General features: G+C 43.4%; 1 protein-coding gene across 1 annotated transcript in view; it reads right to left on the reverse strand.

Annotated features, from left to right (window-relative positions):
* The window catches only part of CMTM7 (CKLF like MARVEL transmembrane domain containing 7), a 28,571-nt gene that overhangs the window by 4,191 nt on the left and 10,385 nt on the right, over positions 1–13,995 (reverse strand). The window contains exon 2 of the mRNA XM_069770717.1: positions 1,128–1,301. Within this exon, the coding sequence (XP_069626818.1) occupies positions 1,128–1,301 (174 nt within the window). The remainder of the gene's footprint in view (positions 1–1,127; positions 1,302–13,995) is intronic.

Consider the following 13,995-nt stretch of genomic DNA (forward strand, 5'->3'; position numbering starts at 1 on the left):
TGCAGAGGTCAAAATGGCATAGTCCTGTTACAGCAATGCACACATTAAATGCTGCCATTTATTAGCTTATTTCAATCCCTTATTTCAATTCCTGCATCTGTATTACCTCCAGATAAAGAAGTATTTTCTAGAGACAGATGGTGGTACACATTTGAAAAAATAAAAGGGGGTGCAAGTCTAACTGTATTCCTCAGCTAAAAAGAAAATTAAATTTTTCTCTCTGGTTAGAAGTGGATGGATGGACAAACTGTTACCTTAGATCTGTAAACTACTTACATAGCTTCCATTAAATGCCATCCAACCACTTCTTGGATCTCAAAATCCTTCTACATCTCTCCAGTTGGCTTTCCCCATCCCTTTGGTCCTTCCTCTGTGGAACTAACATGTCACTATGTGTGAGGGAGACATGTTCCAAGAGGTTATTAAAATCCATCATCCCACACTAGGACACAGGACTCTTCTGTTAGCTGACCTTATTCAAAGCTACTGAGGAAGTTCGGGTCTCACATTTTCTGTGCTGCTTGTTAGTTCTCTGCTAGGATATGAGAGATGGATCTGCAGGGGAAATGCGGGAATGAGGCAGGAACATCCTGCAGGATATCCCAGGAATGGCCAGGCTATGGCAATCAGGCTGAGGCTCCTATTTCTTGCTATTGTTTAAGTTACCTAAAACCATACCAAAAAGAGACATATTTAACTTAAATAGCACTCGTAGACTTTATTTTGGGACAGGAAGTAGTATATTATTTCTAATGCTATGATTTGGTACTCTAGCAATCCCTTAGCTGCTATAAATGCCCTGAGCTAGGACCCATCTGCTGATGGCTTGATAATCAGTAGCTTCTTTTCCATTGTCTCAGAATAACACTATTGCCTTCCCTGGAGTAAATCTGGATTTATACCTGTGTAAAGGAGGGCAGATCCAAATCAGCTAAAAAACTTAGAATTACAGCATCTGCTGAAATGAATACTAACAACAAAAGCAACAAAAGGATTTGTATACAAGGCAAAAAAGAATTACGTGAAAGACAGCCTATCACTGTGTGATAGCACAAGAAAATGGACTAAGTAATTGAGACATCAACTCACAGGAGAGGCAAGGAACCCAGACCATCTAACAGGCTTACCGCAAGTGGCCAGCTAACGCAAGTAAGCTTTCTGTAGATTCTGAAAATGTGGATAATGTAGAAGAACAAAATCATAACCAAGTCACACATGGTAACAATCTGAAAATAGCTGTATGCACTGTAATCCGTCCATGGAGAATTATTTACGCTGATGAATCCAACCAGCAGTGAGATCTGAAAGACAAAAGGCACATTAAAGATTTTTACAATGGTGCTCAGAGGGCTGTGGAGATGATTTAAAACACAACAAAATGGCACTTAGAAGACAAATATCTATGTAAATTGGATGGTCCCAACAAAACAGAGGACAAAGTAATGAGCATGGTAATAACGTTTTAAAATTTGCTGTTAAATGAGCTAAAACAACCATTAAGAGTGGGGAAAGAGCCAACTGCTAGAAGGAAAGCAGCAGCTTCAGCCTGAAGAACCCAACCTGAAGAAGTCTCTATGTACAATACAAGAGGTCTCAAATAGAGAAGAGGCATTGAATGCCTGGAGTTGCACAAGTGACTGAAGCATGTAAACCTCACGGACTTTCAGAAGGAAATCCCCGAAAGCTGTAGAAATGAAGGTGCCTATGAACACATGCACCTTTACTTCCATTTAGTGAGATTTCTCACATGCAAAATGGGAGGACCTGGCTCCAACTGAGCTAACAGTTTTACCGTTCCTTTTCTAACACCTACAGAGCAGGATTATTAGCAGACTATAAGGTAGTATCATAGCAAATAATATAAACATTTGGAGGAATTGATCAATTCACCCCACCCCCAATACAATAGTTATAAAGCTTTAGTATATTAACATTGTCACATAAAACTATAAGGCATTATTGTATAACTTCTTTCAATTGTAGGCTTGCAAAGGACAAAAGCTATTTTATTTTTTTAATCTAAAGCTACTTGTTTATTTCACTAATCTTGCTGCTTCTACCAGCCTGGCTAGCCTGGGTGATAAAAATAAATCTACCAAGGATATATCCAAATATTTTCTTATTACAGAGTTTGTCAATGCTTGCTTTCAGCCACTGTAATTTTTAGTTCATCCAAAGTCAGCCAGGAGCAATAATGATTCACATTTTAAGTGTTTCTCCAAGACATTAAAAAACTATCTGAGAAGGCCAGCACTTGGCTGGATGGAGCACCATCCTTTCCTGTACACTCATCTGCCAAGCTCCTAACCAACTGCATCCATTATCAGAATAATTTCCTTAAGATTAAAAGGGGGAAAAACCCCAACACCCAAACAACATAGCTTAGATTCTCCCTGTTGTAATTTTAACTGAGTTTCACCTGCTTGATTCTAAGTGGACAGGCTAAACGTACGCATCTTCAAGGGCAACCAAAAGCTCTATACACATAAGAACTTCACAAGAAGTTCAGGAGAACTTGTCACCTTGGCCAAACTTCATCCAAACAGCCACATCAATGTCACGACAGTGAACTACCTCAAAAAGGTGGCTACAAAGAGAAAAGTCAATGCTCCAGGATCCTTTCCCACACAAGTGGCTAAGCTATTGTTAGATCTGGTCCAGCTCCACTATTTTTACTGTGGTAGTCCAAGGGGTTAATATTAGCATTGTAAGTGATGCTCAGTCCAAGCCAGCGACAGGCTTCTGCACTAGAGTAAGCCTACATCGCCTCTTAGCTTTGAAATAGGTATAGGGTAGGAAAGACAGGACTTTGAGGTGCAGGGCTAGATCACCCTCAATACTTCTCAAGAATGGAGGTTACATGTGCCTTTGAAAATGCATGGTACTGCTCGGTCCCTGTCTCCCCAAAATATGTTCCTGCCCTCTGGTTTGGGAGTATAACATCATAGCAGCATCCTGCATGTTTAGTGCTTCTGCCTGTACCATGCCTGTTCTCTGGGTCTCACAGCCTAGCCACTGGGGAATGCTAAATGCACAAAGTCCTGCATCTTGTGCATGGCAGAGCTTCCTGAGATGCTACATTTCTTAGAAGATGACAAAGCAATGCTATCCACAATTCAGCATTTAAAGACTTCTGGCCCAGTTCTTCAATTCTGAGATAATTTTAATGAAGTTTTGCCCAATCGGTGTCTACATACACCAGGTCTACATTAAGCTGTGGTTGCAGGAGGGGCCATGGCCTTTGTCATCTTCTCCTTCCCACCCTGATTTCACTCCCTGTCGTGTACTGGCTCCTCCACTCATCTGTGCTGAGCCACCTCAGCATACTAAGCCAGCAGAAAAGTGAATTACTAAAAAACCCAAATAGCTTTACTCTGACTCTGCCATCACACAAGGCAGGGTCAGGTGAGCCAAGGAAGTGTGAGGGAGAAGCTAGGACTCCAGTGGAAAGGACAGGGAGCACTGAGCAGGCAGGATGGCAGCAGCCACTAACCACGCTGGCTCAGGCTGCCGCAGACCATCCATCTCAGTTCCTCGAATCTTAATGTCAGTTAAGCAAAGAGTCATCTGACTTTTAGCTGTTGAATAACTTGAACAATCAGAAGGAGATCAGCAGGTCATTTACCCTATAATCTAGGAGAACAACTGAAGTGATGCCAGACACACAGCTATTATTTTAATAAGAAAATGAAACTAAGTTTAATGAAATTTCATTCTATAGGAAGATTCAACAAGAAGTCACAGCAAGCGTTGAATCTTGCTCTTGGATAAAGGTGGGATAAGGACAACACTTCTCTAACCACAAAGGGCTAAAAGGGGTCTCCCTTATTCAGATGTCTTCACAATAATCAGTTCTCAATTTCAATTACACTGTACAAATCAAGAAGGAAGTGCTAATTGACAGAAATATTACATCTGCCTATAGGCTCATTTAATGCTTGAACCATTAACTTTAGTAACTTTTTTACTGTGTACAAAGGATAAGAAGGACTGGATCCTTGAAATACAATCACTATCCCACTGGTAAAAAAAACTTAGCTTAAACTAGACCTGGTTCCTTCAACTTCATGGAAGCATGAAAGTATTTTTTTTTTCAGTTAAAAGGTATTTAAAATTTGAGAAGAAGCATAAGGAAGAATGTAAGCCATCCAAGGACAAGGTCAGAAAATTCATCTGAGGTGTTATATTCCTCAGAAATAAGAAGATACAAGGTACCAACCAATCAGTTTAGAATCTGCTCAGATCCTAAGAACAGGGTAGAGATGTGGATTTGAACAAACATGCTTTCCATCTCAAGTTTACTTCACAATTAAAACAATTCCAAAACCAATGAGTAAAGATTCTCCCTTCTTTGGTTTTAGATGTGCCTCAGCACACAGGTAGGAAGAAATTCCTGCACGGCAACAGGTATTTCTTTCAAAGATTTCCTTTCTCAGCATAAATTTCACAACACGAGATTTACATGCAATTTCTGAAGAAGGTTCTCTGATTAGAGGCACATAATGCTATTTCACAGGACAAGTGCAAAGGGACCATATCAACAACTTTATATAAAGCTATACCATGTTCACCACACTATATTGCCTGCATGGCTAGCAGGTACAGTCAGCATTTAAAACTCACCTGTTGAAAAAGAATGCTAACACGTAGAAAATAGGGCCACATAATATTATTTGTCCTTTAAAAGTGACAAATATGAAAGTTCCTTCACCAGATATTGGTTTATCATGATATACTGGGTGATGACTATATTTTTTCCCCCTGGAATTCCTGTTTCCAGAGAACTTGAAATTGAGCGCTAAAATGATTAATATGTACTTGTCTGAGATACAGTTCAATATATATCTAGAAGTCAGTTTGTGGCACGGAGAGAGAGAAAGAAATGAATGGCCAAGCATTAAAATGATCAAATGTTATGAGTGTTCTTTATGCATCTGTGCTCAGGGGAGCAGGTTAATACATCTTGAAAATAAAAACCAGAGGCACGAAAAAATTAGGGCACTGCCATTTCCATTTGAATACAGTATTTCACAGATTGTGAGAGCAGCAGACATGCAACCCATAGCCAGCAAGCCAGTCAGACCAGAAGTACAGATCCAGTGATGGTCAGTCTCATTAGAAGATTTCAATGTGCTCCACAAAATATATCCAGGCTTTAGACCTGCATTACAAAAGAGGTGAGGGACATATTGCAGGACGCTACTGTTTAAGTGCTTTCTGGTTTCTGGAAAGCAGAACAAAGAACATATGCATCAATCAACTCCAAGGAGAGATTTCTGGATTTAAATAAAGTAAGCTACATATTTACTCTGTTTCACAGAAGTTGATCGGCTTAAACTAATCCACTTCTTGACTTTCCATTGGACCAGATATTGGAAGTGAGTCATCAAGTGTGTTTAGGAACACTGGTATATATCAGGAACTATCTCACAGTGAAGCCAACATGAACTAAAGGCAGTCAGCAATTGCCAGGAGGCACTCAACACCTTACCAGACAGAACAGACACCATAAAAGAAAGATGGTAAGAGTCTGCATTCTCTTCTCTATTTTGAGCTGGAGACAAGGCAACAACATCCTCTGCAACGTGGCCGTGCAAAATGTTGGCTCTTGAATAGCACTGACATAAGCTCCCAAGCCTTAACTCCATTCTGATTTGAAGTGAACACAGCTCTGCCAAAAATGAAACATAATTTGCTTTTTCCTGATATGGTCTTCCTTCAAAAGCCAACCCATGGTCCCTAAAAAAGGGTGAACAAGCACAGATCTTTCAAGGATGTTAATGGGAGATGGGACATGGGCTGGGAGATATAATCTTCACAACAAAGAAGGGCCAGGTGTTATGCTGCTGCTGCCTTTAAGTGATGTGGGCAATGCCCAAGACCCTTTCTCCCCTGTGCTATGACACCACTTGCTCAATGTGCCAGGCATGGGCCAGGCAGGCTGACCAGCCACACCAGGGCTGGAGGCGAGAGAGGGGCTGCAGCAGCACAACGTGTGTCCCAGCCATGCAGGAATTGTAAGGTGTGATCCAGTTATGTATCTCATGCTCACAGCAAGGATCACGGAATCAGAGAATGGTTGAGGTTGGAAGGCACCTCTGGAGATCACCTTGCCCAACCCCCCTACTCAAGTAGGGACACCTAGAGCCGGTTACCCAGGATGGTGTCCAGCTAGGTTCTGAATATCTCCAAGGACAGAGACTCCATAACCTCTCTAGGCAACCTGTACCAGTGTTAGACCACCTTCACAGTGAAAAAAGCATTTTCTGATGTTCAGATTGACTTTCATATGCCCTTTGCCTCTTGTCCTGTCACTGGGCTCTATTGAGAAGACTCTGGCTCCCTGTTCTTCACTCCCTCCCATCAGATATTTATACAGGTTGGTGGGCTCCCCTGAACCTTCTCTTCTCCAGGCTGAACAGTCCCAGCTCTCAGCCTCTCCTCATGTGGAGGATGCTCCAGAACCTTCATCATCTTTGTGGACCTGTGCCAGACTCACTCCAGTAAGTCCATGTCTCTCGTGCACTGGGGAGCCCAGAATCGCACACAGCACCGCAGATGTGGCCTTGCCTGTGCCAAGCAGAAGGGAAGGATCACCTCCCTCCACCCACCAGCAACACTCTTCCTAATGCGGCCCAGGGTGCTGTTGTTGGCCGCCTTTGCCACAAGAATGCATTGCTAGCTCATGGTCAGCTTGTTGTCCACCAAGATCCCAAGGTCTTCTCTGCGGAACTCCTTTCCAGCCAGTTGGCCTCCAGCCTGTACAGGTGCAGATACCGTCAGATATCCCCAGATGCAGGACTTTGCATTTCCCTGTGTTGCACTTGATGAGATTCCTCTCTGTCCAGCCTGTCGAGGTCCCTCTCCACGGCAGCACAACCCTCTGGCTTATCAGCCACTCCTTCCAGTTTTTTTATCATCTACAAACTTGCCGAGGGTGCACTCTGCCCCGTCATCCAGGTCATTAATGAAGATGTTGAACAGCACTGGCCCCAGTATTGACCCCTGGGGTATGCCACTAGTGACTGGCCTCCAACTGGACCTTGTACCACTGATCACAACCCTCTGGGCCTGGCCATTCAGACAGTTTTTAATCCACCTCACAGCCCACTTATCTAATCCATACCCAGTCAGCTTGTCTATGAGGATGTTACGGGAGACCACAACCTTACTAAGATCAAGGTAAACAACATCCACCGCTCTCCCCTTGTCCACCAAGCTAGTCACCTCATTACAAAAGGCAGTAAGGCTGGTCGAGGATGGTTTCCCCTTTGTAAATCCATGCTGACTACTTGTGACCACCTTGTCCTTCATGTGTTTGGAAATGCTTTTGAGGAGGATTTTCTTCATCACCTTCTGAGGGACTGAGGTGAGGCTGACAAACGTGTAGTTCCCTGGATCTTCCTTCCTGCCCACAGAGATGACATAATCTGTTCAGAATGGCACACTGTCCTTCTGTACCTCTCAGGATACAGAGGATAGGGAAGGACTGGAAAAGCTACAAAATGCTACTTGAAGTGTTCCCTGGAAATGCTGTTCCTTTTTAAAAATCAGGTATTTTCCTCCCTGTTTCTTCTTGTCCCTGTCAAAGAATGAGTATCTAAAGTCCATTGGTCATTGATTACACTCAGTAAAAGACAAGGAAAATGTGTATCAAGACTTCAAGGAAGTCAATCTTCCACTGCAGGAAAATTCAACACCTTCTTAAGGAAAGGAGAGGAATCATGCCTTTGTACTAGGAAAAGATTATATACAGAAGATCCAACTTCCAATTACTCCTAAAGCAAATGCACACTGGAGAAAAGGCCCGTGGCATTAGGCCCAGACACTGTTGTACTCCTGATTTCAGATGGTTTGAATTCCACCTAACTCCCTGCACTTACTCTTGGCTGGCTGTAGTCCTGCAGATGCAATTAGGTTACAGAGAAAGCCTGGCTCCAAACATCCTAGCTTCACAGGAGTGGACTGGGCATGATGCTGGGACCAAGAGCAAGCCAGCAACACAGTCCTCAGCTTCTCTGGTGGCTAGATCCTCCTGTGGCTTCCAGTCCTGTCATCAGTCATGTGGGCCACCGTGAAACTGCCCAAGAGCTGCCTGCCTCTCAGGACTAACAGGCTGGGCTCCCCTTCACTAACACAATCGTGCCAGCGTGTACCAGTAAAGATGGAAGAACCTGGATCAAGCCAGCAAGTTCAAAGCAGCTTAATAGAGAATCACCTGCTTCCAAGGAAGGGGCAGGCAGAAGTGCATGCCTACCAGTCAAGAGATTACAGATACAGTTTTCCTCACTAGTGTCCTGAGCGTAATGAAGGAACCATAACATAAGAAAGGACTTGTTTTGCTTTCCAGGTACCCACAGGCCAGCTGGCACCACTAAGCATTTTCTGATCATGTGGTAGAAGACTGTAGTTTATCTGACCGCAGAACAATTTTATAACCCAGGAATCAATCCGTGCAAGTGCTTTGTATGATCTTTTTCTACTGTCCTGCTTTAATGGATGTAATAAATAAAGCTCTGGCTTTATTACCAATACTTAATTGTTTTGTAACATTTGGAGAGAACTAAATTTTCCTTAGACACAGCTACCTGCACAAACATAAATACAGCATGATCTCCAATATTGACAAGAGACTACTCTAAAGGAAGCCTAATGTCCCGAGCATTACACATCTCCACAAACACTGACAAAACAAGGGAGGAATTGAATGTCACTGGCTCTTGAATTCTGACCCGTTTTGTAACCATCTGTATTGGTTTTGGCGGGGTTTTGGTAGAGGGGGAGGGGCTGCAGGGGTGGCTCCTGTGAGAAGCTGCTAAAAGCTTCCCTGGCTCCAGCTCCACTTCAGACCCACCTCTGGCCAAGGCCGACCCCATCTGCAACACTGGCAGCACCTCTGGGAGAACAGATTTAAGAAGGGGGAACCTACACTGAGGAGTGGGAGTGGGATGTGAGAGAAACCCCTCTGCAGACAGCCAGGTCAGTGAAGAAGGAGGGGAGGAGGTGCACCAGAGGAGGGGATGCCCCTGCAGCCCGTGGTGGGACGGCAGGCTGTCCCCCCGCAGCTCATGGAGGGGAGCGGGGGAGCAGATGCCCACCTGCAGCCCGGGGAGGGCCCTGAAGATGGCTGTGATCCATGGGAAAGTCTGCGCTGGAGCAGTCTGTGCCTGAAGAACAGCAGCCTGCAGGAAGGACCCACACTGGGTCAGTTCGTGAAGAACTGCAGCCTGTGGGAAGGACCCATGCCGGAGAAGTTCATGGGGGACTGTCTCCCATGGGAGGGACCCCATGCTGGAGCAGGGGAAGAGTGAGGAGTCCTGCCCCTGAAGAATAAGAAGCGGCAGAGACAATGTGTGATGAACTGACCCCAACCCCCATTCCCCATCCCCCTGTGCCGCTGGGGGGGGTAGGTAGAGAAAATCAGGAGTGGAGTTGAGCCAGGAAGGAGGGAGGGGTGGGGGGAAGATGTTTTAAGGTTTGCTTTTACTTCTCATTATCCTGTTTTGATTTGATTGGTAACAAATTAAATTGATTTTGTGTTTTTTTTCCCCAAGTCAAGGCTGGTTTTTGCCCATGACCATAATTGGTGAGTGATCCTCCCTGTCTTTGTCTTGACCCACCAGCTTTTCATCATATTTTCTCCTCCCCATCCCACTGTGGGGAGGAGTGAGCAAGCGGCTTCGTGGTGCTTTGTTGCTGGCTGGGCTTAAACCACGATACCATCTTACTGCCTGAACTTCAGTAAATCAGGTATTTTGCTGCTTCAGCTCCCCCATTTGCCAAATGAGGACTGATAAAGACTTAATATGCATTGTACTAAAGTTTTTCACCTTCAAAACACTTTAGAATGTAAAATAAGGCAAAAATGTTGAGCACTGCTAATAAACCTCTAGGTCAAGGTGACTGTTTTCCTTTATAGTCTGAATGAGAATAGATGCCCACTAAAAATAAAACAAAACCAAACACATAACCCCCACCCCTAAAAGCCCAAATCAACAATCAACAGGTCACAGATGTAACAGACAAGCACGGGTGAAAATATGTGTGGTAATGACCCTAAAACATCCAAGGAGGAAGACACAGAACAAGTAGAACAGTAGAAAAAAGCTGGTCTTTTGCGGGTTGCTTTTTGGTTGATTTGTTGCCATTATACCACAGAAGATAAAAATGAGAGTCTTAGCTCGCTGTAAAATGGGAATTGGTATTTATTTCCTGACTGTCACTTATTTACTTACAACAGACTTTGTTATCATGTGTTGCAAAAAACCCACCATGCACAAGACATTGTGAATAAACTGTTTCATAACTGGAAGCATAATCTTTAATGCTAAGGCTACTTTACTATTCATCCTCTTGACCATTCCTGACTGTTCTGTACCGCACATTATCACTTGCCTGTATCCAGCTGTTCTTTCTCAATTCTATCAATGACTGCGAAGGAAGGGTTACCCTTTCGCACTGTGCCTGCACAACACCCCATGCAGTGGTGATGTACTGGGTGTGCTGGCTGGGATAGACTTAACTTCACAGCAGCCTGTATGGCGCTGTGATTTGCCTTTGTGGTTAAAACAGTGTTGATAACACATCCCTCTCTTGGCTGCTGCTGAACAGTGCCTGCACAGCAGGAAAGCTTTCTTTCCTCTCCCTCCCCTCGCCCCAAAGCAAGTAGGCTTGCAAGTGGGCAAGACGTTGGGAAGGGCCACAGCCAGGACAGCTGGCTCCAGCTGACCAAAGGGACATTCCACACCGTATGATGTCGTGTTCAGCAATAAAAGCTCACGAAAAGGAGGTATAAGGGGAAACGTTTGAGGCTGTGGCGTCTGTCTTCCCAAGCAACCATTACACATGCTGAGGTCCTGCTTTCCAGGAAGTGGCTAAACACCGGCCTGCTGATGGCAAGTAGTGAAGGAATTCCTCTTTTTGCTTTGCTTGCATGTGCAGCTTTTGTTTTCCTTATAAAACTGCCATTATCTTGATCCATGGGTCTTTTTGCCTTCCTTCTATTTTCTACCTATCCTGCAGAAGAGCAGAGTGAGCGTTTGGCTGCTGACTGGGTTTAACCCACTGCAGGTGGCCTACTCCTTGCCTGGGACTTCCAGCTGCTGCAGTAGTACAAAGAACGATATTAAAAATCATTGCAGAAAGGAACTGAACGTGTTTTTTTGCAAATCCCAAGATCATATACTGAACTGACAGGCTGAAACTGCTGTCTTACTCTGTAACTTTTAACTATGGATAATAATTTTCTTTTTCTGTATAGAAATAAGATGTGAAATGCCAGCTAAACTGCAGGGAGGAAAGATAATGTCAGTAAGAAGCAAAATTGCCTGAAGGTGCCCAGTTCTAGAGAAACACTATAACTCTTATCGCAAAGATTTGCCATAATACTGTGACACACACATTGCCATGTATAATCCACCCAGCACTGCATTATCTTTTCATTGAATTATTTTGCCATGCAATGTACAACCACATTCTTGCTTTTCTCAGAATTTTTTCTTTCCTGACTGTACTCCCCTCTGCTATACTCTCCCGCAAGAAGTTGTACTATGACTTTTTGTCTCCAGTGTTTCCTTTTTTTCTGCTCTTTATTCCCCTTTCCTCTTCTTTCCCTACACTACACTCCATATTTCTTCTCCTTTATATCTCTCATTCTCTCCCATCCAAACTTCCCTCTATACATGCAAACGCACCATCATTACCTCTTCTAATATTTCCTAGCTGTCTTCCCCACTCCCTTGCATCAGGACATGCATTGCAATTAGCTAACTAAAAATTGGCACCATTCAGGGGAAAAAGGTCATGGGACAAGATTCAGCATAATACTACACCTGTACAAAGACTGTAGGCAGCAGCTGTGGTTTACCAGTCTCCAGTTGGTAGTTGGCAATACCTGAAAGTGCTTTTCCTTTCCATCCTTCTCTGACAATTTAACCCTCTAGAAGACAGAAACAGCTTCCCCCCCCTGCCCCCAATGCTGTAAAACAGCATGGAGAGGAGAGCTTCTCCACTGCACTTACTGGAGCACTGATGAACCTTTGTACTGCGTTAATGTCCCTCCTCCTGAATCTGAGAAGAGAAGGACCCTGAGAACTATCCATGAAATTGATAAAAACTGATTGATTTCCACTCTCTTAAAACTTACCCAAGTTCTAGTGCAAGCAACTGTACAGAAACTGTCTGTCTACATATTTGGAGCACGGGACAGCACTGACTCATACTCAGTTTTATCACAGCCTTTTAAAAAACCCAATATAATAAGAGCTAAATGCTTTTTGTATTTGAACGAAAAAAGTCAAAGTTTCCAGCTTGTGACACCAGCCAAGATAGTAAGTGGAATTTTCCATCCCTAAGCGAGCCAATCAGGATAACCATGCCCTGGAGAAATGTCACTGACTGCGGCTGTGCATTTCCGAATGTTACACCTCAACACAGTGAAGCAACACCAATATAGTATTAAGTACATATTTCTGGACAGAATAAAACAATTTCTTTGAACAGCTTCCCAAAACAGAAAGATGAGGAAAGCACAGGCCAAGGTTACAATTGTAGTTCATGCAAGACTAGTTCAGCTAATTTAAGCAACAACATCAACTGCTGCTGTAATCGAGATTTTCTTCTTCCAGGGCGGTGTTGGAAATGTGAGCTTTGACAGCCAAACCCCTACTAGAAAAGGAAGATAAAAAAATAGTCCATTTAAATCTTCACTAATAACAGATGAAATCAGCTGCCTTCAAGTGCATGGTTCTGTGAAGCAGTCAGTCTTTGGTTGCACAATAATCTCTCAGCCCCTGCGTCTGGGCAGATTTCCTTCTTGTCTGGCTGCTTTGCTAAAATAAGGAGGCTGCCTGACCTCTGGTAAGTGACTTCTCTTGTGTACCACCATCCACAGGCTATTTATTGAAGATAAAAATGGCTGGAGGGTGAGAAAAGGCGAAATAATCTTATTCAGACCCCTTATGACTCAGATAAGAGGACAATCCTAAGTACAAGCAAGTGGTATTCTTTATCTATTAATAAGAAGTTATCTATCTGCTCAGGCACAGGCCTCAGTGGTAGAAAAGGATGTGGGGTATCACAGAACCAGCATATGAATGACATTACTAAAGAGCCCTTGTTACAGGGTGTTAGCCATGACCATTAAAAAGGCAATTCTTTGTAATGACTAGCTACAATTAAGTCCTGCCTACCACTGATCACAGTGTATGCAATACTTCAGTCCCACCACTACCAGCTTAACTAGCTCCCTGCCTCAATCCCCACAGCTGCCTGCACCACACTGAAAAACATCATAAAATGCTGTACGCTATTAACTGAAAGCTGAGGACTTCACAGTTATATGGCAAAGAATGTACTATATTCTCATCAGGCAATGAATTAATTAAAAAAACCCCACCACAATACAAGTTTGTTACCAACAACCACCTCATAATTTTATTTCTTTTCTCTCCAATCCAATATTAACAGATTTGTTTTAAAAATCAACTTAAATTTAAAACATTTCAACTGTAAAAGCATTAAGTTTTTCCAATCTACATCAAAGATGCACACACAACACTCAAAATACTGCAGCAATGTAAGTGATAATTGAGTAACATTACACAAGTGCCATATTCAAGTCACAAACAATTCCCAAAACACGTAAAACTCATTGTAAAACAGTATTAATGGCATAGCTGACTGTTAGCATGTCTGCAAAGTATAGAACAGAATTTTAAACACAGCAAATGCCCTGTCAGAGTTTTAACCCTGGGAAACACAGATGCTTTCCCTCTAACTCTCAAAGAGGTGCCTATGTCTTTCTAGACACCTGCAATGACTGAAGGTACTACTCTGGACAAGGCCAGGAGACCCCCACATTTTGCGAGCATGTAGCTTGTCCACCTATTAATAAGGAATTGCTTCTCTGTGCAGGCAACAGCCCCCATGTAAGAGCTAGCCTGCCACCCACTCCAGTGGCCTCTCCCGTCTCAAATCAAGTCATAGTCCCCAAAT

The sequence above is a fragment of the Haliaeetus albicilla genome, chromosome 2 (genome assembly GCF_947461875.1).
Source record: "Haliaeetus albicilla chromosome 2, bHalAlb1.1, whole genome shotgun sequence".
Taxonomy (NCBI): domain Eukaryota; kingdom Metazoa; phylum Chordata; class Aves; order Accipitriformes; family Accipitridae; genus Haliaeetus; species Haliaeetus albicilla.